At 42.2% G+C, this 24,740-nt stretch overlaps 1 protein-coding gene and 1 pseudogene across 1 annotated transcript in view; one reads left to right on the top strand and one right to left on the bottom strand.

Moving 5' to 3' along the window:
* The window catches only part of SHROOM4 (shroom family member 4), a 125,906-nt gene that overhangs the window by 55,943 nt on the left and 45,223 nt on the right, over positions 1 to 24,740 (top strand). Inside the window, exon 6 of the mRNA XM_039224346.1 lies at positions 22,579 to 22,713. Within this exon, the coding sequence (XP_039080277.1) occupies positions 22,579 to 22,713 (135 nt within the window). The remainder of the gene's footprint in view (positions 1 to 22,578; positions 22,714 to 24,740) is intronic.
* On the bottom strand, positions 10,091 to 10,190 carry LOC120226152 (annotated as a pseudogene).

Raw genomic sequence — 24,740 nt, forward strand, 5'->3', positions numbered from 1 at the left:
CTGAAGAAGTCGACACCTCATTATGTGTAGGTTATTGCGTTTGTGGAATAAAATCTCCCTTAAGTGATATATCTACTATGTGTCATAAAAAATTAATTCACTTTATGTGTGCATGTTTTCATTTCAGACATCTTTAATAGGGAAATATATTCTGGTAGATTAGTTTACGGTGTTTCTAAATAATAAATCATAAACACCAATAAAACATCTAAAATGTGCATATTTGTAAGTCGATTATATGTTGATTAACCTTATGTGCTTTTGCCATAATTTTTATTATTGTCATTTTCACTTGCTGTCAAACAACAATTCATTTTTGGAACATAAGATGCGTAATTATGAATGTTAATACAGCACCCTGCTGCATCTCATCTCTCTTTGCATTATAGCACAGGTTTACTTTGGGGACACAAAGGTACTTTCTCTCATTATTCATAGGGACTGTAATTAGATACTAAACTTGAGATGTAAATATATTCATTATTTACCTATTTTGTTAACTAGAATTTTCCTTACTCCAAGACTCTAGAAAAATATTCAGCTAAGATCCATGGGACCCTGTTTAAAAAATAAAAATGGAAAGAAAGGAATCTGTGTTATGAAGAATAGAGCAGTGAACTTGGGGTTTTAAGTACAGACTTTGAGTACTCAGTGAAAATAGTTGAGGGGTGCCTGGGTGGCTCAGTCAGTTAAGCGTCCAACTTCGGCTCAGGTCATGATCTCACTGTTTGTGGGTTCAAGCCCCGTGTCAGGCTCTGTGCTGACAGCTAGCTCAAAGCCTGGAGCCTGTATCAGTTTCTGTATCTCCTTCTCTCTCTGACCCTCCCCTGCTCACGCTGTCTCTCTCTCTCTCTCAGAAATAAATAAAACATTAAAAATTTAAAAAAAAAGAAAACAGTTGAAATACTAAGCAAGCCTCTAACCATCTCGTAGTCTTGTCCTTATGGGGAATTCAGGGCTGTAATTCCCACCTGACAGGGATCTGGTAAAGATTAAATAAGTACTTCATGAGAAAATTCCTAGAACAATACCTGATACCAGGTACATTACTGGTGAATGCATACTGTTTTTAATATGGCATTTGAAAGTTGAAAAGAAATGGGCATTTTCTAAACATTAATTCACCAAATATCTCTTTAAATAGCAAGTTCTGATGGTACAATTTCACTGATTCCATAAATATTTTTGAGTGTGAGTGTTTAGCACGTACTTAGCAATATGTTAAACAATGTCATGGTGATCATAGCAGAAGTACGCTCTAGGGGTGCCTGTGTGGCTCAGTTGGTTGAGTGTCTGACTTGGACTCAGGTCATGATCTCATGGATCATGAGTTTGAGCCTCATGTCGGGCTCTCTGTGCTGACAGGTCAGAGGCTAGAGCCTGCTTCAAATTCTGTGTCTCCCTCTCTCTCTGCCCCTCCCCTGCTCACACTCTGTTTCTCTTTCTCAAAAATAAATAAACATTAAAAAAATTTTTAAAAAGCATTCTCTAGCCCTGAACTCTGGGGGAGGAAGATGAATGTGTATAGGTAGAATGGTTGAGCAAGGAAATAGATGATTGTCAAAATGAGTGATCACAAGCAACAAATGATTGTGAACACTGGAAGAACATCACAAGGAGCTTCCAAAAAAGGGGGGGGGGAGAGCTTGTCCAAACTCCTAAATGGTATATGGGAAGGCATAAAGAGAAGATAAAGAGAAATGTAGGTTTGGGGACTATTAAGGAAGCCCATACAACATAAGATTTGTGTAGGGAATCAGTAAGAGGAAAATTTGGACAATCTATAGAAAGCCCAGAAAAGCAAACTTTACCTAGTAGGCAGCAGAGAACTATTGCAGGATTGTGATTAGGTGAATAGGAATGAAATTGGTGTTTGTGGGAGATTGGTGTGGGTTGGATTGAATGTAAGGAGGACACATGGTGTGATTGCTTGTATTGAGTAGTGACAGTAGGAATAGACAGGAAGAGTTAATGGGGGAGATATTTCAAAGCCAGGACTTGGTGACTGATTCAATACACAGGCTAAAGAAGAGGAGAAGTAAACTGGTTACAAGGTTTGAGCCAGTCAGACCTTTAAAGATTTAAAGAAAACAAATAAACAAGATTGTTAAAAAGATAAATTAGGAATAGTTGGGCTTGGTGTCAGTGTTTGTTTGGTTTTTCTTTGGTTTTCTATTGAGTTTGAGGTGACTGATGAGATCTGTAGAGATTCAACTGGCAGTTGTAGAGTATAGGTATATCAGAACCAAAGATTATTCTAGATCCATATAATATTATTCCCAATATAAATTAGTCTCAATTACATGTAAGTATCTTTAGGTAGTCACTTCCTCCTAAAAACATCACCTGCCCTTTACCTTCATCCTTCTCCAACTACCAATCTCTTTCCCTTCACAGACCAGCTCCTTAGGCTCTTGAAAAGTATTCTTATATTCATTGTCTCCCTTTATTCCCTCACATTTCCTCACTGCAGTCTGGCTTCTTCCACTACCACAACATTCTTCTCTGTGTAGCTCCAAGATGAATTAGTGTGCTTGAGGTTGAAAAAAGATGAAGGCGCATCTTTCCTTCTTTTCCAATGGGCGATTTTCCAATTGAGTTTTTTTCAGCAGTGTAGTATAGGAGAAGGAATGTAGTCATTTGGTATATAATTGTACTGGTGTCAAATAATTTACCAATTGGCCAACCTTTAACAAGTTACCTAATCACAATTTCTTCATTTGGAAGATTTCTATAGCTTTATGGAATCATACAAATAAATGAGATGATATGTATAAAGCTCTTTGGAAGTATTTGTTGCCTAATAAATATTAGCCTGGTTGAATGCTTCATTTTGAAATTTCTTATCTTTGATTATTAAACACCTTTCTCTTCTAGGTTTCTTCCTACTGCTTATTTTCAGCTCTTTTCCCTTAATCTGTCTCCTAACTACCCTAAAACAGTGGTACTCAAATTTAAGTGTGCATTAGAATTCTCTGGAGGATTTAAGGATCGTATTGTTGCCCTCTTCCCCATAGAGTTTCTGATCCAATCAGGGCACAAGAAGTTCTCAGGTAGTGCTGGTGCTGCTGGTCTGAGTACTGAACTTTGAGAACCACTAACCTAAAGTTCTATCTCAGACCGTCTTTCTCATTCTATAAACTTTTCTTGAGAGACTTCAGGTACTGCTGATAACTCCTAGATATCTATATCCAGAGAAGAGCACACTCCTATATTCCAGATTCAACTGTGTGTTACACATCTCCACAAACTGTCTCACAGACACATTCTAATCCAACATGCTCAGGGTGATTCCAAAGTACATATGGAAATATACATCTGTAAGATTAGCCAGGAAAGGTCTGAAAAATAAGAGTAATAAGGGAGAAAGGGATCAGTCCTTTTGAAACATATTATAAAACTACAGTAATTAAAATAGTTTAATTTCAACTGGCACATGAATAGACAGATCAATGGACCATAACTGGATCTAGACATTTACCCAAAAACATAGCTTAGTATATGATTTTTAATATATCATTTTATCTTGCAATACTAAAGGTCTTTCTAATTTTTTTAATGTTTTATTTATTTCTGAGAGAGAGAGAGACAAAGAGAGAGAATCCGAGGCAGGCTCCAGGCTCTGAGCTAGCTGTCAGCACAGAGCCCGACGCGGGGCTCGAACCCACAAACCCATGAGATCATGACCTGAGCCGAAGTCGGATGCCCAACTGGCTGAGCCACCCAGGCGCCCCTTAAAGGTCTTTCTAAACAAGACACAGAGGAAGCCAAAAAGGGGAACATTGTTAAATTCGACTACATAAAACAATGTATGGCACTGCAAAAATACATAAACAATATCTAAAGACAAAAAACTGAAAAGAAGGTTTTGCACCTGGTATGGGAAAAGGCTTTATATATAAAGAGCTGCTGAGATTGAGAATCAGTAAGGAAAATACCAGCAAACCATTATAAAAGAGAAAAAAGGACCTAAATAGGAAGTCCACAGAAAAAGAAAGTCAGCTTATAAAAATAAATGGAAAGATGCTCAACAACACTCATAATTAAATAAATATAGATTTATTTAAGCAACAACTCTTACCGGAAGATACAACTTTCACCTATCTTAGTGGCAAAAATCAGGGCGTTTAGTATACATTATTTTTTCTGCAAGCATGCAGAGAAACGCACTCTTACACCTTGCTATATACCTTGCTACTTAAAGTGTGATCCTTGGACCAGCAGTATCTGTATCAACCCAGAGCTTGTAAGAAATGCAGTCCCAACCCAGATCTACTAAATCAGAATCTGCATTTTAATGAGCTCCCCAGGCAATTTGTTTGTACATGAACGTTTGAAAAGCATTGCTGTAATACATTGTTGGTGGAAGTGCAAATTAGCATAACCTCTTTGGATTTTAGGAGATTTTATCACAAACATTCACATATTCTGTGAACCATAATTGCAGTGGAATTATCTAATAGATACAATCACCTGTGTATGCGAAGATGTACAGAGATATTCACTGCAGTATCATTGGTAATAGCAAAAAAGAAATAGAAACAACCTCAATATTCATTAATTGGGTAAAGGTTAAATAAACTGAACAAAATTTGCATGGTGCAATAGTATGCAGTTATTAAAAAATATGTGGAAAAGTACACGCAGATATGAAATTATCTCCGAGATATAGTTAAGCGCAAACATCAAGTTTCTGAACAGTATTCTAGTATGCTTTTTTGTGTGCTATTATTATAATTCCCATCTTACAGATGATGTAAGTGAGGCACAGATATTAAATAACTAACCCAAAGTGCCCATACATCTAGCGATAATGGATTCAGATCCAGTCTGGTTCTATAGCTTATGCTTTTAATACGATACCATACTGCTACCTGGGGATAAATAAGAAACTGTTAATAGTGGTTTCCCCAGGAGTATGGGGGACTCATTTTTAATTCTATGTCTTTGTACTGTTTGAATGGTTTGCCTTCTGCGAGTATTGCTTTAAAAATAATTAAAAATCAACTTGTCCAAAATTGGATTGATTTCCCTCCTCACTCTTCTGGTATTGGTGACAGGCTGAGTAATTTACTGAAGTGAGAAATCTGGCAGACATTCTGGACTCCCTCCTCTTCTTTACTCCTCACATCTGTACAATCTGGCACCAAGATTTATTGGTTCTACCTCCCAGACAGGACAATTCTTAGATATACCTCTCCACTCTATCCTGGAATCACAGATGACTTGGACTGTAACATTTATTTCCTGAGTGGCCCACCTGCCCCTTTTCTCCCTACAAAATGTCAACTGATAACGTCTTTCCAAAATGCAAATCTGGTTCTGCCACTCTTGTGCTTAAAATCTTACACTGGCCCCTCAGTGCCTGTGGGGAAAGTCCAAATTCATTATCTTGGCAACCTAATTCTTTCATGTTCTGCCCCAGCCTGCTTCTCGAGCCTTACCTCTTACCACCCCTCCTCTCACATCCTATCCTCAGGACACCATTTCCCCCTCACATTTCTATAATTTTCACATGCTATTCCTTCTATAGAAGTACCTTTTATCTGGGTCAATCCCTACCCTTCTTGCAAGACCAGACCTCAAGCACAACCTCGTTTATGTAGATTTCTCTGCCTGCAGGTTATTAGACGTTGTATATTCTATACTGGGAAGGTCAGGATCTCCTAAAGTTCCATGGTCTCTCAGTGTCCCACAGGAAATGTCTCAGTGTCTAAGCCCTCCTACCTGAATGCTGTGCATTCACACTCTTTCCAGACTCCCAACATGGATGCAGTATCCTTCAGCCTGCTCCTCTAGCTCTCCTCCCCATGGCTAGTTCAGGGATTTTTTCCCCCCAGGTCTCCTTAGGCCTCCAACACTCTTCTTGGTCACCTGGGACATTTGAGAGACTTTTCCTTTCATTCTCAACTTTAGATTCATCATCCTCCCCTCCCCATCCCCATGAGAATAGTGGTTAAAAATGTGGGCTCTGGAGCCAGGCTCCCTGGGTTTCAATACTATCTCTGTGACTTTTTAGTTCTGTGATCTTAGGCAAGTTACTCAGCCTCTCTGAGCTGCTGATATTCTCCTCTGTAAAATGGGGATGACAATAGTAGTGCCTGTCTCATAGGTTTTTTTATAAATATAAAATGTTTTAATATTTGGAACACATAGTAAATATTGTGTTTTTGAGATTAAAATGCCTAAATTATGAAGTGGGAGAATCTTATCAAATTGGTATAGGAGGCAAGCCTCTTTCTCCTTTGGAGCTCTTTTCTACTAAAGGTGGCTCCTTAAGATTAGGACTAAGTATAGGTAAGGCATCAAGAATACCCACCTTTTCTTAAGTCTCCTGTAATTCTGGTTTGTTTCTCCAAACTGATGGATTGAAAGCTTCTCTTTTCTTTAACCTTTATTTATTTAGTTTTGATAGAGAGAAAGAATGTGAGAGAGTGGAAGTTGGGGAACGGCAGAGAGAGAGGGAGAGAAAGAGAATCCCAAGCAGTCGGCAGTTTGGAGCCAGATGCAGGGCTCAAACTTATGGAACCATGAAATCATGACCTGAGCCAAAATCAAGAGTTGGATGCTTAACTGACTGAGCCACCCAAGAGCCCTGGATTGAAAGCTTCTTGAAGGCAAGGATTATAATGCAGACTTTTAGACTCTTTGGCCCTCACTAGACACATGTCAGACACAGGATTTATTTCCATCACTCTTAAAATTAAATCCAGAGTCCTTAGAATGAGCCACTCATCTGGCCCCAGGCTCCTTCCTCAACCTCATTTCCTCCCCTTCTTTTGTCTTGCTCCTTCCACTCCAGTCATATTGGCTTTCATGCTGTTCTTGGACTATGGCAGGCTGATCCTATCTCAGGACCATCACCTTTGCTGACACCCTTGCCTAGAACATTCTTTCCTCAGATATGTGCCTGGCTACTTCCCAGACTTCATTTAGGCCACTGCTCGAATATCACCTCCCAACAGAGGCCTTCCCTGACCACACTCTCTGAAATAGCATTGGCCTCCACACACTCCTGTCAGTTAGTCCACCCTTTACCCTGCTTTCTCTGTCTTCAGAACATTTATTACGATCTGACACATATTTCATATTTTATACTTATTGAGTTGAACCCCATGAGGACTGAGGTCTTGTCTGTTTTGTTCATTGCTTTGTCCCCAGCACCCCAGAGTAGTGCTTGCTTGGCTCTCAATAACTAACGAATGAATGAATGAATGAATAAATGAATGAATTCAATGCTAGTACCCATGAAGAAAAGGGAATAAAAACAAATTCTGTTCACTCCTAGAATTTTGAATATAGTTTTCATTCCATGATTCTGTCTTTTAGCTTTAGCATTTTCAAAATAAATCTATGTTTATGTATGAGTTTTGTTTCAATTTTACAAGCATTACCCTGACAAAATTTAAAATCCAATTTAAGTCAAGTCCAATTTTAAAAAAATACCTGATCTATTTATTCTCCATCTCAAGGGAAAGGAATGTGTATGATTGAGTGCATGAATGTATTCACGCATGAGAGAGAGAGAGAGAGAATGAGAATGAGAGAGAGAACAGTTACCTGCAGTGAGGAAATTGGATAGGGAGTGGTTTGGAGAGGCATGAGTAGGGGAGTTCATATTCCCCAGAAGGAAAATAATTTTGTTTCAATTGCTGCATTTTTCCCCTAAATTGTCGCTTGAAAATCCTGTAAAAGCAAAACAAAACAAAACAAAATGAAAACCAAAGAAATGAAAAGCTTGATCAACCAGAGGTTTGTAAATGTAAATATATCAGATCAGGAAATTTCCCAGGGGCTCATGTAGGACATTGCAGAACCATGTGAAAGCTTTTATGAAGTGAAACTTTAGAAGAGGAGATAAATATATGGCAGCTACTCGCCAGCTCATATCCCCACCAAACAAGGAAGATGCGAGCAATGGATTGCCCTCTTGGTTCTGGGACCTTTCTCACCATGAAGTAGTATGTTCCCACCTGCCCCTGGAGCCCACATTCTATTCAGGCAACCCCGTTGACTGTGTATACAGCCACTGATAGTTGAAGAAAGGCTCCCAGTCTGCCGTGGAAGACAAAACCCCACGTAAGTCAAAGCATCAGCAGCCAGTATTTTAAAGAAGCCATTTAAAAATGTTTTAGGGGCGCCTGGGTGGCTCAGTCGGTTAAGCGTCCGACTTCGTCTCAGGTCCTGATCTCATGGCTTGTGGGTTCGGCCCGAGTCAGGCTCTGTGCTGACAGCCTGAAGCCTGCTTCGGGTTCTGTGTTTCCCTCTCTCTCTGTCCCTCCCTCCCTCATGCTCTATCTCTCCCTCAAGAATAAATAAACATTAAAATTTTTTTGAAAAAATTAAAAATTAAAAAAATAAAAATCTGTTTTTAAAAATATATGGTAGCATTCTTTAAAGCAATGGCTCTCTGTGTAGCAACATGGATGGACCTTGAGGGTGTTATGCTTAGCGAAATAAGCCAGGCAGAGAAGGACAAATATCATATGTTTGCACGTATAGGAGGATTAGGAGGAACCTAACGGAAGAACAAGGGGGAGAAGAAGGGGGGAAATGGTGGGGGAAAGGGAGAGAGGCAAACCATGAGAGACTCTTGAATGCTGACNGTGGGGGAAAGGGAGAGAGGCAAACCATGAGAGACTCTTGAATGCTGACAAAAACTGAGGACTGATGGATGTGGGGGGGGAAGGATGGGCATGGAGGAGGGCACTTGTGGGGATGAGCACTGGGTGTTATGTGGAAACTAATTTGACAATAAACTATTTGAGAAAAAAATAAAATAAATTAAAAAAGAAGAAACAAAAAATAAAAAAAAAGTTCTTTGTGAACTGTAAATGTTGTATACAAATATTAGCAATCAGATGGCTTTACACATGGTATTTGCTGCCACACCCCCTACCAGATTTTCCTGTGGCTTGTCCCCTCTCCATGCAATTTTGTCCCACCAAGTTCATCAGGCACCTGGGAAGAAACTAGAGCCAAAAAGACCTTGAGTAGCAATTGTTTTCAATCCACTGGGCACAGCCTTGATGCTGACCTTGACTTGACCTTTTTTTTCCTTTGCCTGGTCTCCCTTCAACTTGCCCCTTGTCCTTCCAGCCCTGGATACCTCTGACAGCAAAGAACAGCTCCCCTTGCTAGTGTTGGGGTACAAAAAACCCTGTCAGATGGAGTTCTTTTAATTAGTACAATAAACAGAGGAATCCACCACCAAATAGCAAAGCATTTTTTGGGGAAGCATTTTGCTAGGTTGGTGGGCTCTAGGCTCATTTATTTGAGGGCAAAATCCAGATGTTTGAAATAGTTAAGTATACAAGTGTTACAATTATACAACTATACAACTATACAAGTATTATGAGCATTGCAGATTCCTAACTTAGGAATGTATCAGACAGTTGCATCAGATGATTGTAAGGGTAAATGATATGCCTATATAGAATGATGTCTTTTTTCTTTGAAAACTTTCTCATTCAGCTCTAATACCTGTGTAATATAGAAAGCTTTGAAATTTTTTAAGGTATAAAAAATAAGAATGACCCTTAATTCTGCCACGTAGAGATAAACACCTGCTGGTAAGATAGTGATGTATTTGCATTCAGCCCTTTAATATGTGTATGCTTATATATGAATATATATGTAAATACATATATATTTTTTGAAATGGGCTGATACTGTGTATAGTTTTGTATGCTTTTTCTTTCATTTACCATTATATTGTGAGCCTTTTCCAGGATCATTAAGTAGTCTTGAGAAACATGATTTTTAATGGCAGATTATTTTTCCTTCATGTAGATGTGCAACACCTCACTTAAGTCTTCCTAAATGTTGGACAGCTAGGATATTCTTGTTTTTACCACTGTAATAACCCTGCAGTGGATGACACTTCATGTAGATCAATGTGTGCATCTCTAATTGCTCTCTTACTGTAGAATCTTAGGAATGGAAAGACTGGATCAAAGGGCAGAAACATTTTTTAAAACAGATATAATTCACATACCATAAAATGCATTATCTTCAAGTGTGTAATTCAGTGCATTTTAGTATATTCACAAGGTTGTACAACCAGTAATACTGTCTAATTCCAGGAGAGAAAAAAATTGAATGCTTCATAAATTTGCATGTCATTCTTTGCAGGGGCCATGCTAATCTCTGTATCATTCCAATTTTTATATATGTTGGCTGAAGCAAGCACATTAGGAACATTTTTTTTAAATTTTTTTTTATGTTTTATTTTTTTCTAGGAGAGAGAGAGAGACAGTGTGAGCAGGGGAGGGTCAGAGAGAGAGGTAGTCACAGACTGAAACAGGCTCCAGGCTCTGAGCTGGCAGTCAGCACAGAGCCCGACGCGGGGCTCGAACCCACGAACCGCGAGATCATGACCTAAGTGAAAGTCGGACGCTTAACCGACTAAGCCACCCAGGCGCCCCCATTAGGAACATTTTGATGTCTCTTGATATGGCAAATTTCTTTCTAGCAAATGCGTACCAATATCCCTTCCCACCCAGCAATGTACAAGAATGCCTATTTCCCTGCAACTTGATACTTAATTTAAAAATATATATTGCTAATATCAGTGAAAATGACAAGGCACCTGGGTGGCTCAGTTAGTTGGGCGTCTGTCTTTAGCTCAGGTCATGGTATCACAGTTCATGGGTTCAAGCCCTCTGTTGGGCTCTGTGCTGACAGCTCAGAGCCTGGAGCCTCCTTCGCATTCTGTGTCTCCCTCTCTCTCTGCCCCTACCCACTTGCACTCACTCTCTCTCTCTCAAAAATAAATTTGAAAATTTTTTATAAAAGAAAATGACATTTTATTGTTTTGCCTGTTTGATTAGGGTTTCTTCTTCTCCCACCTGAAATCTAGCTGTTCCATGGGCATCTGTCATCCACTGTCTTTCCTTGGACACATTTATCATGGGTAATCACAACCAATGCAGCAGCATTGGCTGCCTCCTCTCAGGATAATGACCACATGTCCATACCCTGCCCTAACCTCTTTCTAGCACTGTGGCACAGACATTGAGCTGCTTGCTGGGCATGTCTAGCTACATAATTTGACAGCATTTGAAACAAATTCATGTCTAAAATCAAACATTTCCCCAGCTCCTACTCCAATTTCCCTATCTAGATTAGTGCTACCACTTTTCTTCCATGTGCTTCATGGTCATGTTAACCCGGTTCTCTCTTCCATATTTAATGAGTAGTCCAACCTTATTGGTTCTGTGTCTCATGTCCTCTCTCCGTCTTTCCCTTCTGCTCTATCCCCACTGTCATGCTCTAGCTCTACCTTTTATTGTATCTATTGCTCAAGCCTCCTCACTTCATGTTTTCAGTATTTATCCACACGATTCAATCTACACATGGCTACCAAAATAACCTTACCAACATACTTCTTTTACCATGTTGCTCTCCTATCCTGGATCTTCTGAAGCCTCTCTCTTGCCTATTGGGTTATGTGAGGTAAATACTTTACCCTGACACTTAAAGCCCACCGTTTTCTTGCATCATTTTGACTTTACTTCCTGTGTGCCTTATAGAAACTATCTGTTCTTCATTCAGAATATTCTGGCTTTTCCACTCTTGTTTATGCAAAACCTGGCGGTTTATATATACAATGGAATACTACTTGGCAATGAGAAAGAATGAAATCCTGCCATTTGCAACAATACAGATGGAACTGGATGGAGGGTATTATGCTAAGTGAAATAAGTTAGTCAGAGAAAGACAGATATCATTTGTTTTCACTCATATGTGGAAGCTGAGAAACTTAATAGAAGACCAGGGGGAAGGGAAGGGGAAAAATTGTTTCAAACAGAGAGAGAGGAAAACCCATAAGAGACTCTTAAATACAGAGAACAAACTGAGGGCTGATGCGGGGGCGGGTGGCAGAGAGGGGAACGTGGGCGATGGGCACTTGTTGGGATGAGCACTGAGTGTCGTTATGTAAGCGATGAGTCATGGGAATCTATTCCTGAAACCAAGAGCACAATGTATACGCTATATGTTAGCTAACTTGACAATAAATTGTATTTAAAAAAACACCAATAAATAAACTGAGTCTTCAAGATTTAGCTCAAAGGCACTGTGAAGTCTTCCTTAATTAACCAGCTGTGCTTTCTCCTTTTTTAAAACCTCATTTTGTTAGCATTCCCTTCAGACATGACATTCTGGTTAGGGTTTAGTGGTTACTTAGGTATTTCTATTCACTCCCTCTCACACTGTAAATTCTTTAAGCACAGGGATTATATCATTTTCATTTTAGTATGCTCCATAGTACCTCTTCAAGCACCTTAAATGTGGATGGAAGCTCCATAAATGCTTGAATAAAAGAATGGTGAAGACTTCCAACTTTTTTTTTTTTTAAAGAACTACTAATGACTCAGTTTCGGGAATGAATTCTGTGCTAAGAAAGTACAGATGCCAGGTGACCCAAATGTCATGGCTTCTTCTTTTTCCCTCACTCTCCACATTCAGTCCATCAACAAGTACTGTCAGCTTTACCTCTTTAAGATCTCTCAAATCAAACTTTTCTCAACCCTACTGCTTCTTCCCTAGAACAAACCACTGTTATCTCTTACTGACAAGAGCCATTTTGAATGGTTGCCTGGTTTCTACTCTCATCCTGCTTAAATCCATCATCCAAGTTATATCTTTATAGAACTTCGATCATGGTAGTCCCCTGCTTAACAATGTCCAGCAGCTTCCCATTGCACTGAGAATTATATGCATACCTCTTACCTTGGCCTTTGAAAACTCCACAATGTGGTCTTGGCATTTTCCCAACCTCATCTCCCGCTACTGTCCACCTAGCTCACTGTGGTCCAGCTCTGCTGAGCATTGGCCCTTCCTCATTGTCATGTTTGCACAAAGCAGAGGGAGTCGGTACTGTTGGTTCTACCAGGGTTCTTACTATTGTTGGCTATTGTTGTAGGGTTCCATGTCTTTAGTAGTGGAGGTGAGTTGAAGACTACCCAGAAGTAATTGTAAGGGCTTTGAGACTTGACTTTGGGAAAAACCTTTGTGGGTTCCACCATCCCCCTGAAAAAGTGACATCTCCAATACTGAGTTTAAGCTGAAGAAAATATTTGGCTTAAAGGGAGAAGAAAGGAAATCTTGTATTATTCCCATATCCTCCTTCCCAAAGGATACTACGAATATTATTAATAGAAACCAGAGCCGGAGGACAAACATCCTCCACCTTCTTTATCACTCTGGGTGTTGGTTTAGGAAATTGGGCATCACAGCAGAAGCTGACTCAACAGATGGTTCTCTGTGAACCTGTTGTCATTTTTCCTATGTGCTCTCCTGAATTCTACCTCAGCCCTCTGGTGTTGCACTCTTAGCTTTTGTATATACAGGGAAGTGAGAAAAACTTTCTTTCATTATTCAGATTCTTTATTTGCTCTCCTTGCTTCTGCAAGCCATGAAATATGCACTGTCAGTCTCCTTGCCTTTGGAATCACTGTCAAGAAACAGTCTATGATGGCTATGTCTTACTAGACTGTACATAGAAAAACTAAAATATGCTCTCTACCCCACTCTGAAAGAGAATGCCAAGTACTGTGTTTCTAAAATACTAAGCATTTTTAGCCCCTAATATTTGCAAAGCTCTCCTGTATCATTCATAGGTTGCCTCTTTCCAGCCTTTTTTAGAAAAAGAAGTGTCCCCATGTTTTAAATACTCCAATGTGAAAATGGGTACATGAAAACAGAAGGTCAAATATAAAGACCCTAATCAGATAAAGTTATCATTCTCTAATTGGAGAGCCCAAAGGTACCTCCTTACACACACAACAGCATTTGAGGGAGTCTTTATTTCCACTGCAACATTCCCTTTCTTATTCCTTGCCCTGGATTTTCTTTTAGCCAGGGATGGATCCTGAGGTGGAGGGTGGAGAGGGAGGATCCAGCAGATTTCCATGAAGGAGCTTGACCTGACTGTTCAGAGAGACAAGGGGAGGTTGGAGGAGGTAGGGAGGCAGAACTAAACCAAAGCCGCTTCTACATAAAATACCCACATTTCAGATGACCAAAACTATGACTTTCCCAGACTGACAAGAAAGCCACTGTTGTAAAAGTTGTCTTTAAAATTACACACACACACACACACACACACACACACACACACACGCATACATGCATACATACATATATACATGTTCCCCCTTGGTTTGGTCTATAATAAGAAAGGGTCTCTGGATCACCAGGATGTAAGCTCCCCCACTAACTGTGGGGCCTTAGTAGCTCTGTATACCTCCATGGTGATCAAGCAGCTTTTCCCCTATTTTGTCAGATAAACAAGCCATGCATTGTTCTCTCCACCGGTCTGTGTGCAGGCTTCCCTTCCTGTAGAGCTGGCCAGAATGAGCTTGGACTCCTTCATGTGGGGCAGGTGGAATGTGCTGTTCAGGGGGAGGCTGGAAGAACCACAGAAAGTAAACAGAGCTAATCAAGGACACTCTTTTGTGCTTCTCCTTATCTAAACACTTTCAAAAGAGGAAAAAGCCTACAGTAACTTATGGCCCAGACCTCGGATTAAGCACAATCTCAAGCAACACAGGCCATATTTTCCTTCTTTCCCTGGGTTGGGACAGAGCCATGGTTCTCTTTCCCCATTTGCCTCTAAGTCTCACTTAATGGATCTGCTGGGAGCCAGAATCAGAGATGGGTAATTCTGTCAGAAGATACTGGGGCAACAGTGCACTAGGCCACTCCTTCCAGAATTTTTGTGTCTCCCTCTCCTCATCTCTCACAAGTCTTTACCAGAGGACTCTTCTGGGAGCTAGCTTTTACCTTCATGTGCCCATCCTCCTCTTGCACCCTTGCCAAGTTCTTATTTTCTGAGTGCTTGGGAAGAAGCAGTCATCTTTACCTTCACCCAAACATAAGAGGTTATACTTGGTCATGTAATTTGGAACTCAGCATTGCTAAATGAGAGGGTGTCCCTTTTATCCCCACCCCAGCCCCCAGCCTCATTTCCAAATCCTAAATTGGCCACACTGCTTGTGTTCCTATTTTATCTTCCTTTGCCCAAGAATTTTTCAAGTATATGCCACCTGTGCCCACCTGCCTGTCATATCACCTCATCTGGTGATTCCACATCTTATCTGCCCACCCCACCTGTACCTCAGCAAGTCCCATGAACATGCTTGCTCCTCTGCTCATAATTTTCTCAGCCTCACCTGGCTACAGACAGGGTCCAACTGCTATCAAACTCATTGTTCTTTATTTTGTTAGGAAGTAGGGATCAGCAGGCCTCATCAGGGAAGCACTGTTTCACACTGGGTTGCTGAGTGGAAGGAGGAAGGCATATGGTAACCAGAAGATTAGAGAAGGCTGGGCACCCAGGCCTGAGGGATGACATTAGAAGAGACCGTTTATCCTTATGCGTTTTCAGACCAGGGGTTATTCTTTAGTATACTGTTAATGGTACTGTATTGTCTAAGTGTATAATCAAAGAATGGTGATCACACCAGCAGCATTTGCGTTACAGTAGAGCTTGTTACAAAGTCAGATTTGGAGACTGCTCTAGACCTACTGAATCAGAATCTTCAATTTAGCAAGATCACAGTAATTAGTATGCCCACTAAAGTTTGAGAAGCTCTGCTCTAGAGTACTATGTTTGGCTTTTGAAATTTCTTTATTTCTTTTAAATGTTTTAATTAAGCTTTTTAATTTAATTCCAGCATAGTTAACATACAGCCTTATGTGAGCTTAAGGTGTAGAATATAGTGACTCAACACTTCCATACATAACCCAGTGTTCATCCTAACAAGTGCACCCCTTAATCCTCATCTCCTGTTTAACCCATCCCCCCACGTCCCCTCTGGTAACCATCAGTGTTGAACCTTCTTTTAACTAGTCCTTTCTCTTTAAACTTCATTTGGATTGAAGAAGTCATTTTTTTTTTCTTGCTGTTAACAATACTTTGCCCATTATTATTTTGGGTAGAAGATAATATTAACAGCAGGTACCATTTGTTGAATGCATGCAGATGAGAAAATGAAGGCTCTATGACATGCCCAAGGCCAAACAAGCAGTGAGTGACAAATCTGAAACTCTAAGCCAGATTGATATGCCCATAAAATCCCAAAACTTTCCCCATACAGTACTACCAAAGGAGGGCCTATGGGCTTACTTGGATGACACCTGCCTTTTAGGGAACAGACAAAAGTCAACCAGACTTCCCTAGGCAGTACAGAGAAAAGAGAAGGGAAGGGGCCTCAAGGCATGATTTCCCCAGAGAGGAATGGCCTAAGCATTCTTCTTGTCCTGAGGGATATCACTTAAGCCTTCTTTGGCCAGAAATTGCTGAAATTAGGATCAGAGGCCAAGGGAACCTGAGGTGGGGATCAGGAGTATTACAAAAGGAACCCCCAACCCTAAATCCCTGAGAGAAATTAAACCCTAATGCCTGACTTTGGGCTTGGGATATGCAACAAAATCATGTGGGGCCACTCTGGTTTCTGGCTGTCACACAGGTCAATAAGGACATCATTTGAAGTCCCATATTGGGGCCTAGGACTATTACATCATAACATGCTATAGCTGGAAGGGTTGTTTGTGACAGTGGAGTCCAATGTTTTATTTTGCAGAGAGGAAACAGAAGCTCAGAGAGGGGGAGTAAGTTGTCAGAGGCCAGAGCAAATTCATGGCAGGGCCAGGGATGCTGACTCCAAGCACTACTATTCTGGAGTTGGAGTCTCAGCTGTAAAGTGAAGTTTTCTTTGGATCTGCTCAGGTGCCCATAGGAAGTGCAGACCCTGTAAATGTGACCAAGACTGGTTTGTAAGTCTGTATAGCTCAGCAGGACCTTCACCCTGGAAAATATCTAGGTTACTTGCCCTCAGCCATGTAAAATAAGCTGTTGTTCTTACTACTTGCTCTTCTGGATCTGGAGTCTGTTAGGCTTGGCTGCTCTGGACTTTCCTTTTCTGGGGTCCAGAGGACCTACAGAGATGGCTGGGTGGGGTCAGCTCAGTTCAGGAAGCACAGGAATTCTTTTAAGTGTATGTGTCTGGGGTATTTTTCTCTCTCACTTACGTGTATTTTTAAAAATTCTTTTTAGACACTCGCTTTATCTTTCCCAAACATCATTTCCTTACTCCTTTCCTGAGTTCTAGCAGTGGCTGGGGACCCAGCTTCCTTATTGGCCCCTGAGCTGTGGAAGGGGGTGGGCCAGGACTCAGAGGAGGCTGGAGTAGGGAACAGGGGGGCTGTTTATGCTGCTGGCACTGCCTTTCATCCTTCCCTGTGCCACCAGGGTGCTGGCTGGTTTCTGGAGCAGTGTCTTCACTCCTGGCTCTCCTTCCTACGGCTGTGGCCACATCTGGGTCCAACAGTTGATGGCCATACTTTGCCTTCAATAATACTCCTCTCTATTCTTGGAACTGGGACCTGACTGTGCCTGAGCCTCTTGGATCACACTCAGGAGCTTGGGCTGATGGCCCCTCATCTCAGGAGGTCTTAACGGGAAGGCAGATGGGTCTCAGCTAGGGGAAGATCCAGCCTGCAGAAGCTCTGGGGGCTGGTTGGAGGGGTTTTTTAGCACCTGAGCTGGCTGGATACCCAGCTTTCCTCCTAAGCCATCTCTCCACCAGGAGCAACTTCCATGGTAGGTACTGCTGGTAGCCATGGCTGCTGCCCCTCTTCCCCCTTCTGCTTTCTTTCTTCAGTATCCCTTTCTTTTTGCTTCCTTTTTTTAAATGTTTATTTCTGAGAGAGATACAGAGACAGAGAGAGAGAGAGAGAGAGAGAGCATGAGCGGGTCAGAGAGGGGGAGATAACAGAATCTGAAGCAGGCTCAAGGCTCCAAGTGAGCTGTCAGCACAGAGCCCGATGTAAGGCTCGAACCCACGAACTGTGAGATCATGACCGGAGCTGAATTCAGACGCTTAACCAACTGAGCCACCCAGGCACCCCTCTTTTTGCTTCCTAAGAAAGGAACTTTGAGGTAATGAGAATGGTAAGGTATGTGTTAATGACAGTAACTGAGCCAGCCTTGGGAGAAAGGGTAGGCACTGGCGCCATTCCCTCCATGGCTAGGCCTTGAGCTACATGGTTGGTGGTTGGCATTTTCTCGCCTCTCTGCTTCCTTCTCTTCATCCCTCTTCCCCACTGCCTGGAGAAGGTTTGGTTTAAACTCAAGGACCACTGAGACTTTCCCTTTCTGACCGCTTCTTGTAGAAATGGCTAGGAGAAGCCTCAGATATACAAGCTTGTTGAGCCAAGTCCCTCTTTGGGGAGGAGAGGTCTTGTGATATCCTAGAAAGGGCTGGAGATTCTGAGCCTCATCTTCATTATGTGTGCTCTTGGCAAAGCAATTCAGCTGTGTGTCTGTTTCCTCGTCTCTAAACTGGGGATACTAATCGCTCTTACTGATAAGGTTGGAGTAAGGACTGAATTAACTAATATATGCAAAGTGCTTAGTGCCTGGCACGTCTAAAGTGGTCAGTGAATGGTCCCTGTTCTGTTTTTATAAAGTTCATGGTATGTCAGGCATTAAGCTGACATAGGATTGCATTCACACACAGGATTGCATTTAATCCAGGCTATAATTAGTAAGGGATAGTTCTCTTCCTCATTTTACAGACAAAGAACCTACAACTCAGAAAAGTGACTTGCCCAAGGTCACACAGCTAGGCGTAGAATATCAGTGCAGACTGTCTCCAAGTCTAGGGAGGTTTAACAATAATACTAGACCGAGTATTAGACCCTATTGATAGTTTCCTCTCCTTTCCCAAATTAGGGCTAGAAGACTTCAGCTCTTGCTACAGTTTCTCTGCTAGGATTTTCCTTCCAGTAGCTTCTGGTTTTCTCCCAGTGGTCCCAAAGCCCTATTGCCTTGCTTCTGTCTCCTTTGGGATTGTTTCCTACTCCTGAAGACAACCTTGAGAGTAGGGGCCTTTGTAAGCTACATTTCAACGTGTGGCAAGGGAGTAGCAAGTAGCCGAACCTTGATAGCGTGTAGACAAATCCGGTGGGAGTACTGTTGAACAATCCAGAGCGACAAGTCTGAGCCAATAACCTTTATTATAGTTTGTACTATTTATTGACCACTTGTTATCTATCAGGCTGTGTCTCAGATGCTTTGAGAATATTATTCCTAATCCTCACAATAACCCAGCCAGGTAGATTATTGTTCCTTTTTTTTTTTTTTCAGATAAGAAAACCAAAGCTCAGATGGGTTAAATGCCTTGCATAGAATCATACATCCAAAGTGGTAGGATTAGGATATGAAATGAGATCCATCTCACTCATGTTTGTCTCCTTCCTTACCAGCCTGATACAGGTGGTGGGATGAGACTGACATACATGAAATGGTGATGTGCAATATAAAACATCATATTATTATGGGATAAATTGTGAGGACTACATAACTAAGGACAAGCACCCTGGAGGATATGGTACTTGAACAGCACCTTGAAGAATAGGTGGGATGCAGATTGAAAAAAAAATGAGAGGGGGATTCCAGATGAAGGGAATAGTCAGAGTAATAACTAAATAGGCTGATGGCTTACCAGACCTTTTTCTAAGCAGTTGAAATGCATTGTCTCATGTGATCTTTTCAACCCCATGAATTAGGTATTTTATCCCTGTTTTACTGCCATGGAAACTAGAGCTCTGAGAAGTGAAGTCACCTGGGCAAAGTAATGGAACTCATAAGTGAGAGAGCTGGGATTCAAACCAAGGTGGCCCATCTCCAGAGTCTGTGTTAGATTCTATTGGAAAACCAACAGCAAAGGCACAAAGTTGGTTGCAGGACATGACTGGAGCACAGACATGGGAAATTGGGCTGGGTGGGTAAAGATAGCTTATTTACAGCTTTGAACATCTCACCCAGTTTATATTTGAGGCAGGACAGGGGAAGAATTAGGGAGCCAGGAAAGATTCTTGAATGGGCAAGTGCCACAATTCAATTGGTGTTTGACATGATTGGATCCAAAAGCAATGACTGGAGATGGAACAAAGAGAGACTGGCTGGCAGACTTACAGGATTTTGGACATTATAGTGTTAAGGGCCTGGACTATAACAGAAGGTGTTGGTGGTGAGCTCTGTGGAGAAGTGTGATTATATAGAATAGTGTCAATGAAATGGGGAGAGAGAGAGAGGGAAAGAAAGAGAGAGAGAGGTAAAGCCAGCAAGATACAAAAGAAGACCCAGTAGAACTCAATGAAGGATTGGATGGCTGGAGGGAAGGTGGTATTAAGGGTGACCACCCACATTTTAAACCCTGGACTTTTCAGAAATTCTGGATGTGGAAGAAGAGCTCAAAATATGAGAGGTGCCTTGTTCTCCACTGTATCCTCAGTGCCTGGAAGCATAGCACACAGTAGACACACATGGTTCATAGTATGTAGCAGTACATAGTACTTCTGTGAGCTGCTTTATCCACAGTTGTTATTGGATGACTACCAGGTAATAGTGGTTGGAAAGATTTCTACCAACATGGCTTTGTGTGTGAGACTCTGGAACAGGCACCCTTCCTCCTCCTGCTCTGAGGTCTTCTTGTGCCTCCAGATTCCCTGCTGGGCACTCTGAAACCCATTATAGAACACTATGGTTAAAAGTGGGGGCCCCACTTGGCTTTCCTTCCCATAAATCCTAGCCAGCACTGCTGACCTGTGGCTCTGGTTCCTGACCTTTGATAAGCAGCTTCCCTTGCCCTTCCTCTTACAACTCCTTGTCCGTGTCTGGCCTGTTACCACTCTACCCTTATTTTCCCTAGCAAGGTTGTTCCCCTCAGGACTGCCTATTTGGGCCTTGGGCCTCTAGAGCCTTGCACTGCTGGGATTTTCTGTGTTTCTGTTAGGGTGAGGGGCATTCCCAGCTAGGATGGAATTCAGCTCAAGTCTATCCACTACTGCTCCTGGGAGGTAGAGAGCTGATCATCTCACTAGATGACAAGCTCGTTCAAAACAGGGGCCCTTATCTTAGTCAGCTCTGCACCCTTGTATGGAGCTTGCAGCAGTAAATGATTGAATAAGTTAAGGAAGTTATCATCATCATCATCATCATCATCTCTCTCTCTCTCATCTAATTATTTGTCATCCTCTTACTCTGTCATTCATCTCTTTATCACCCATTTCTCTCTACTATGTATTTCTCTGTAATCTCTCTGTTTTCTCCTGTTCTGTCATTTGTTTCCCTTCTCGCTCTTTTTTAAATTTTTTAATGTTTATTTATTTTTGAGAGAGAGACAGAGAATGAGTGGGGGAAGGATGGAGAGAGAGAGAGAGAGAGAGAGAGAGAGAATGGGAATCTGAAGCAGGCTCCAGGCTCTGAGCTATCAGGACAGAGCCTGACGTGGGGCTTGAACTCATGAACTGTGAAATCATGACCCGAGCTGAAGTTGGACACTTAACTGACTGAGCCACCCAGATGCCCCCCCCCACTCTTATCTCTAGTCTGTCTTTCCTCCCTTCCTTCCTTCCTTCCTTCCTTCCTTCCTTCCTTCCTTCCTTCCTTCTTTCTTTCTTTCTTTCTTTCTTTCTTTCTTTCTTTCTTTCTTTCTTTCTTTCTTTCTTTCCTTTCCCCATCCCACCCTCCCTCTCTTCCTCATCAATCTTCTCCTTATCTTCTGCTCCATTACCCAGGCTCCACGTGTGCTCTTCCCCATATTATTCTTCCTCATTTGCAAGGGTGGCATGTATTCATGGAGAATATACCAGAGGACAGGGATGGGTCTTGTCTAATTCAGTCAGTGCAAGAGTATGGCTTCAGCCTCCAGCACCAGACAGATCCTGTGGTTGCTTTCAGGGCATTGGCCTGAGACCTGTTTCCTTCTATGTACCCCTGCCACGCAAAGCAGCCAGTCTCTGTGTCAGCCTAGCACTGCAACATTCACCATTTCATGCTGTTTTCCCTGGCAGGAGTTGGGGCTCCTTGCCCTCCTCTTTGCCTGTAAACTCAGGCATCTCACCTCCGTGCCCATCTTGTCCTTCACTCTCTCAGTGCCTTCACCATGCTTTATTTGAACTAGCTCTCTCTCCCACTAATCTGTAAGCCCTCAAGTGCAAAGACTATGTTTGATTCATCTCTGTATCCCCAGAGCTATGCACAGACGGTACATAGTGAAGAAGTAAACATATAACAAATGTTTATCAAATGAACAAGTGAAAATTGGAGGATTTGCAACCTAGTGTTGACTTCTTTGAACTACTCAATCATTTGCCTATTCTTTTCTTAGAGAAAAATGGGAAGTTTGGCCAGATTGATTTTTTTTTTTTCTCAAAGAAAACTTAGGGTAGGCTCACTGTTGATTGGGCAGCAGTACTCATTTATTCCACAAATACTTACTAAGCATCTACTATGGGTCTGGAACTGCTGTGTGTGCCTGGGATACACCCATGAGCAAGACAGCCCTGTGAAGCTAACATTCTATATATACACGCCTCATCATCAGCACAAAGGAGATTTAAGTGCTGGGAGCCGAGGAGGGCCACTAAGATTCCCATACCAGCTCCTTGCAAGATGTTCTACTTCATTTAAGGGAAAGAGGGGGTGGGGGTGGAAGTTGCATAGGAAGTGATTTCAGCTCTGGTTCCCTAAGCTGACTTCCTGTCCCTTTCTTGCTGTAGGAGAAACGCCCCTGTCAGTAGGCCACACTCATGGCATGTGGCCAAGCTGCTGGAGGGATGCCCTGAAGCAGCCACCACCATGCATTTCCCTTCTGAAGCCTTCAGTTTATCCTGGCATTCCGGCTGCAACACAAGGTGAGTCTAGAACCTTCCCCCTCAAGATGGACTGGAGGGTAGATGACCTGGCCACTCCTCGTCTACTAAAGTCCCCAGCTGCACGCTATAGAACCCAGAATACTATAATGGAAAATGGAGTGGGAACCCATAGTACCTGGGTTCTAGTCCTAGGCTACTTACTGCTAATTCTCTGTGACTTTGGGACAGTCCCTTTCCTTCTAGAAAATGTTTCCTTGAAATACTCATCGCACTTGCCTTGCAAGACACCACACTCCCCTGCTTTTCATCCTATTTCAGTGGCTGCTCCTTTGCAGTCTATTTCCCTGGTTCCTCATCATCACTGCCCACCACCCCCTCCCCCGGGTCTCTTAATGCAGGAGGGCACCGTGGCTCGGTTCTGGTTCTCTTCTCTAGCTACAGTGACTCACTGATGATCTCATCCAGAGTTCATCAGCTCTGTCACAGGGCCAAAGCCCTCAGAATGGGCACCTCCCTGAAGAACAGGGTCTATTTGCCATGAGGCTCTCTCAATTTGGGGGGCCTGGTATTGTCTGTTGTCAAAATAGCTGCCCAAAAGGGACAGATAACTTTTTCTGCAAACTCAGAGCCAAGAGGGCTGCTGGCCTCAGCTACCTTTTCCCTTCCACAAAAAGAACTGCCCTCTAAGAAGGAATTTCTGATGATGAGGCTCAGGGAATCTAAGGGTTGAATTTGCCCCCAGTCAATGACTTTATTTGGCACCAAAATACAGGAGTTCCAGGCAGAGGCAGTTTTATTCTGGAAGAATACACTGAAACACATTCTGAGCTTGGCTCCTGTTTGAGTGGGGGTGTGGTTGCCTGCAGCAGGAAGGGTGGTAGAGTGGGTGGCAGGTTCCCTTGCCAACAAGGAATTGATGGATTCTTAGCCCAGAAGTCAAGTGAGCAGAGTGGCTAAGGGGCAAGGCAGGAAGCAAGTATGAAGGGTGGCTGATCTGAGAGTCTTGGGAGCCCCTGCCACCACTCAGTTATGGCTCTCTGAACTGTGGCCTTTCTGAGAACAGTCTGTGACTTCAGGAGTTCTAGGCATAGGGAGTTACTGGCATGACTTGGCTCACTTTGACTTTGTTTGTGGGAAATGGTACTTAAAATTCAAGATTGTGTCTGATCCCGGTCCCTTCTTTGGTCTCCCTGGTTTGGCTTTGCTATGAGGGAAGAGGGAGGGATGGGTACACAAGGCCAACTGTAATATCAACACTAGTGGCTCCTCTCTTGCTTTTTGTTTTAATTGCTATTGTTATCAGCAATTAAAACAAAAAGCAAGAAAGGAGCAGTTAACTGTGTATTGAACCTTTGCTAGGTGTCTGGGCTGCGACAAGAGTTTTACATTTATTAATTGCTGTCACACACAAAGCAACCGGTATTATGTTATTATTATTAATACAGATATTATTATAATTCCCATTTAACAAATAGTATAGCAGAAGAGCTAAGACATTGTACTCACAGAGGCTTGGGTTCAAATTCCAGCTTTGCTTCTTTAGCAGCTTTGTAAGCTTGTCAGTTTACCTTGCTAAGCTTGTTTTCTCAGTTGTGTGTGTGGGGGGGAGGTGCGGATAATAATCTATCCCCTTCAGTCTGAAATGAGACATTGTAAAGTGCCTGGCACATTGTAGGTCCTTGGTAAATGGTCAGGATCACTGCTACCAAGAAGAGAACTGGGTGTTGCCTAAATTCTGGGCCTGTCTGGGTCACAAGCTACAGCTGGGTGATCTTGAGAAAATCACCTCCTCAAAATCACTTCCTTTTGCAGGGCTCGCTTTACTTCAGGGGTTCTCAAAAGTGTGGTCCCTGGACCAACAAAGAATACCAGCATCACCTGAGGACTCGTCAAAGGCAAAAATTCCCAAGATCCACCCAGACCTAACATTCTGGGGATGGGGCCCAGAAACCTGTGTTGTTTGGACAAGCCCTCCCTGTGCTTCTGATGCACACTCAAATTTGACAGCCACTGATTTACAAAATGGGCTGGCTGAAATTGAATCAACCCTTTAGAGTCCCTCTCTA

The sequence above is a fragment of the Hyaena hyaena genome, unplaced genomic scaffold, assembly GCF_003009895.1.
Source record: "Hyaena hyaena isolate Hyena2069 unplaced genomic scaffold, ASM300989v1 scaffold_1620, whole genome shotgun sequence".
NCBI classification, from domain to species: domain Eukaryota; kingdom Metazoa; phylum Chordata; class Mammalia; order Carnivora; family Hyaenidae; genus Hyaena; species Hyaena hyaena.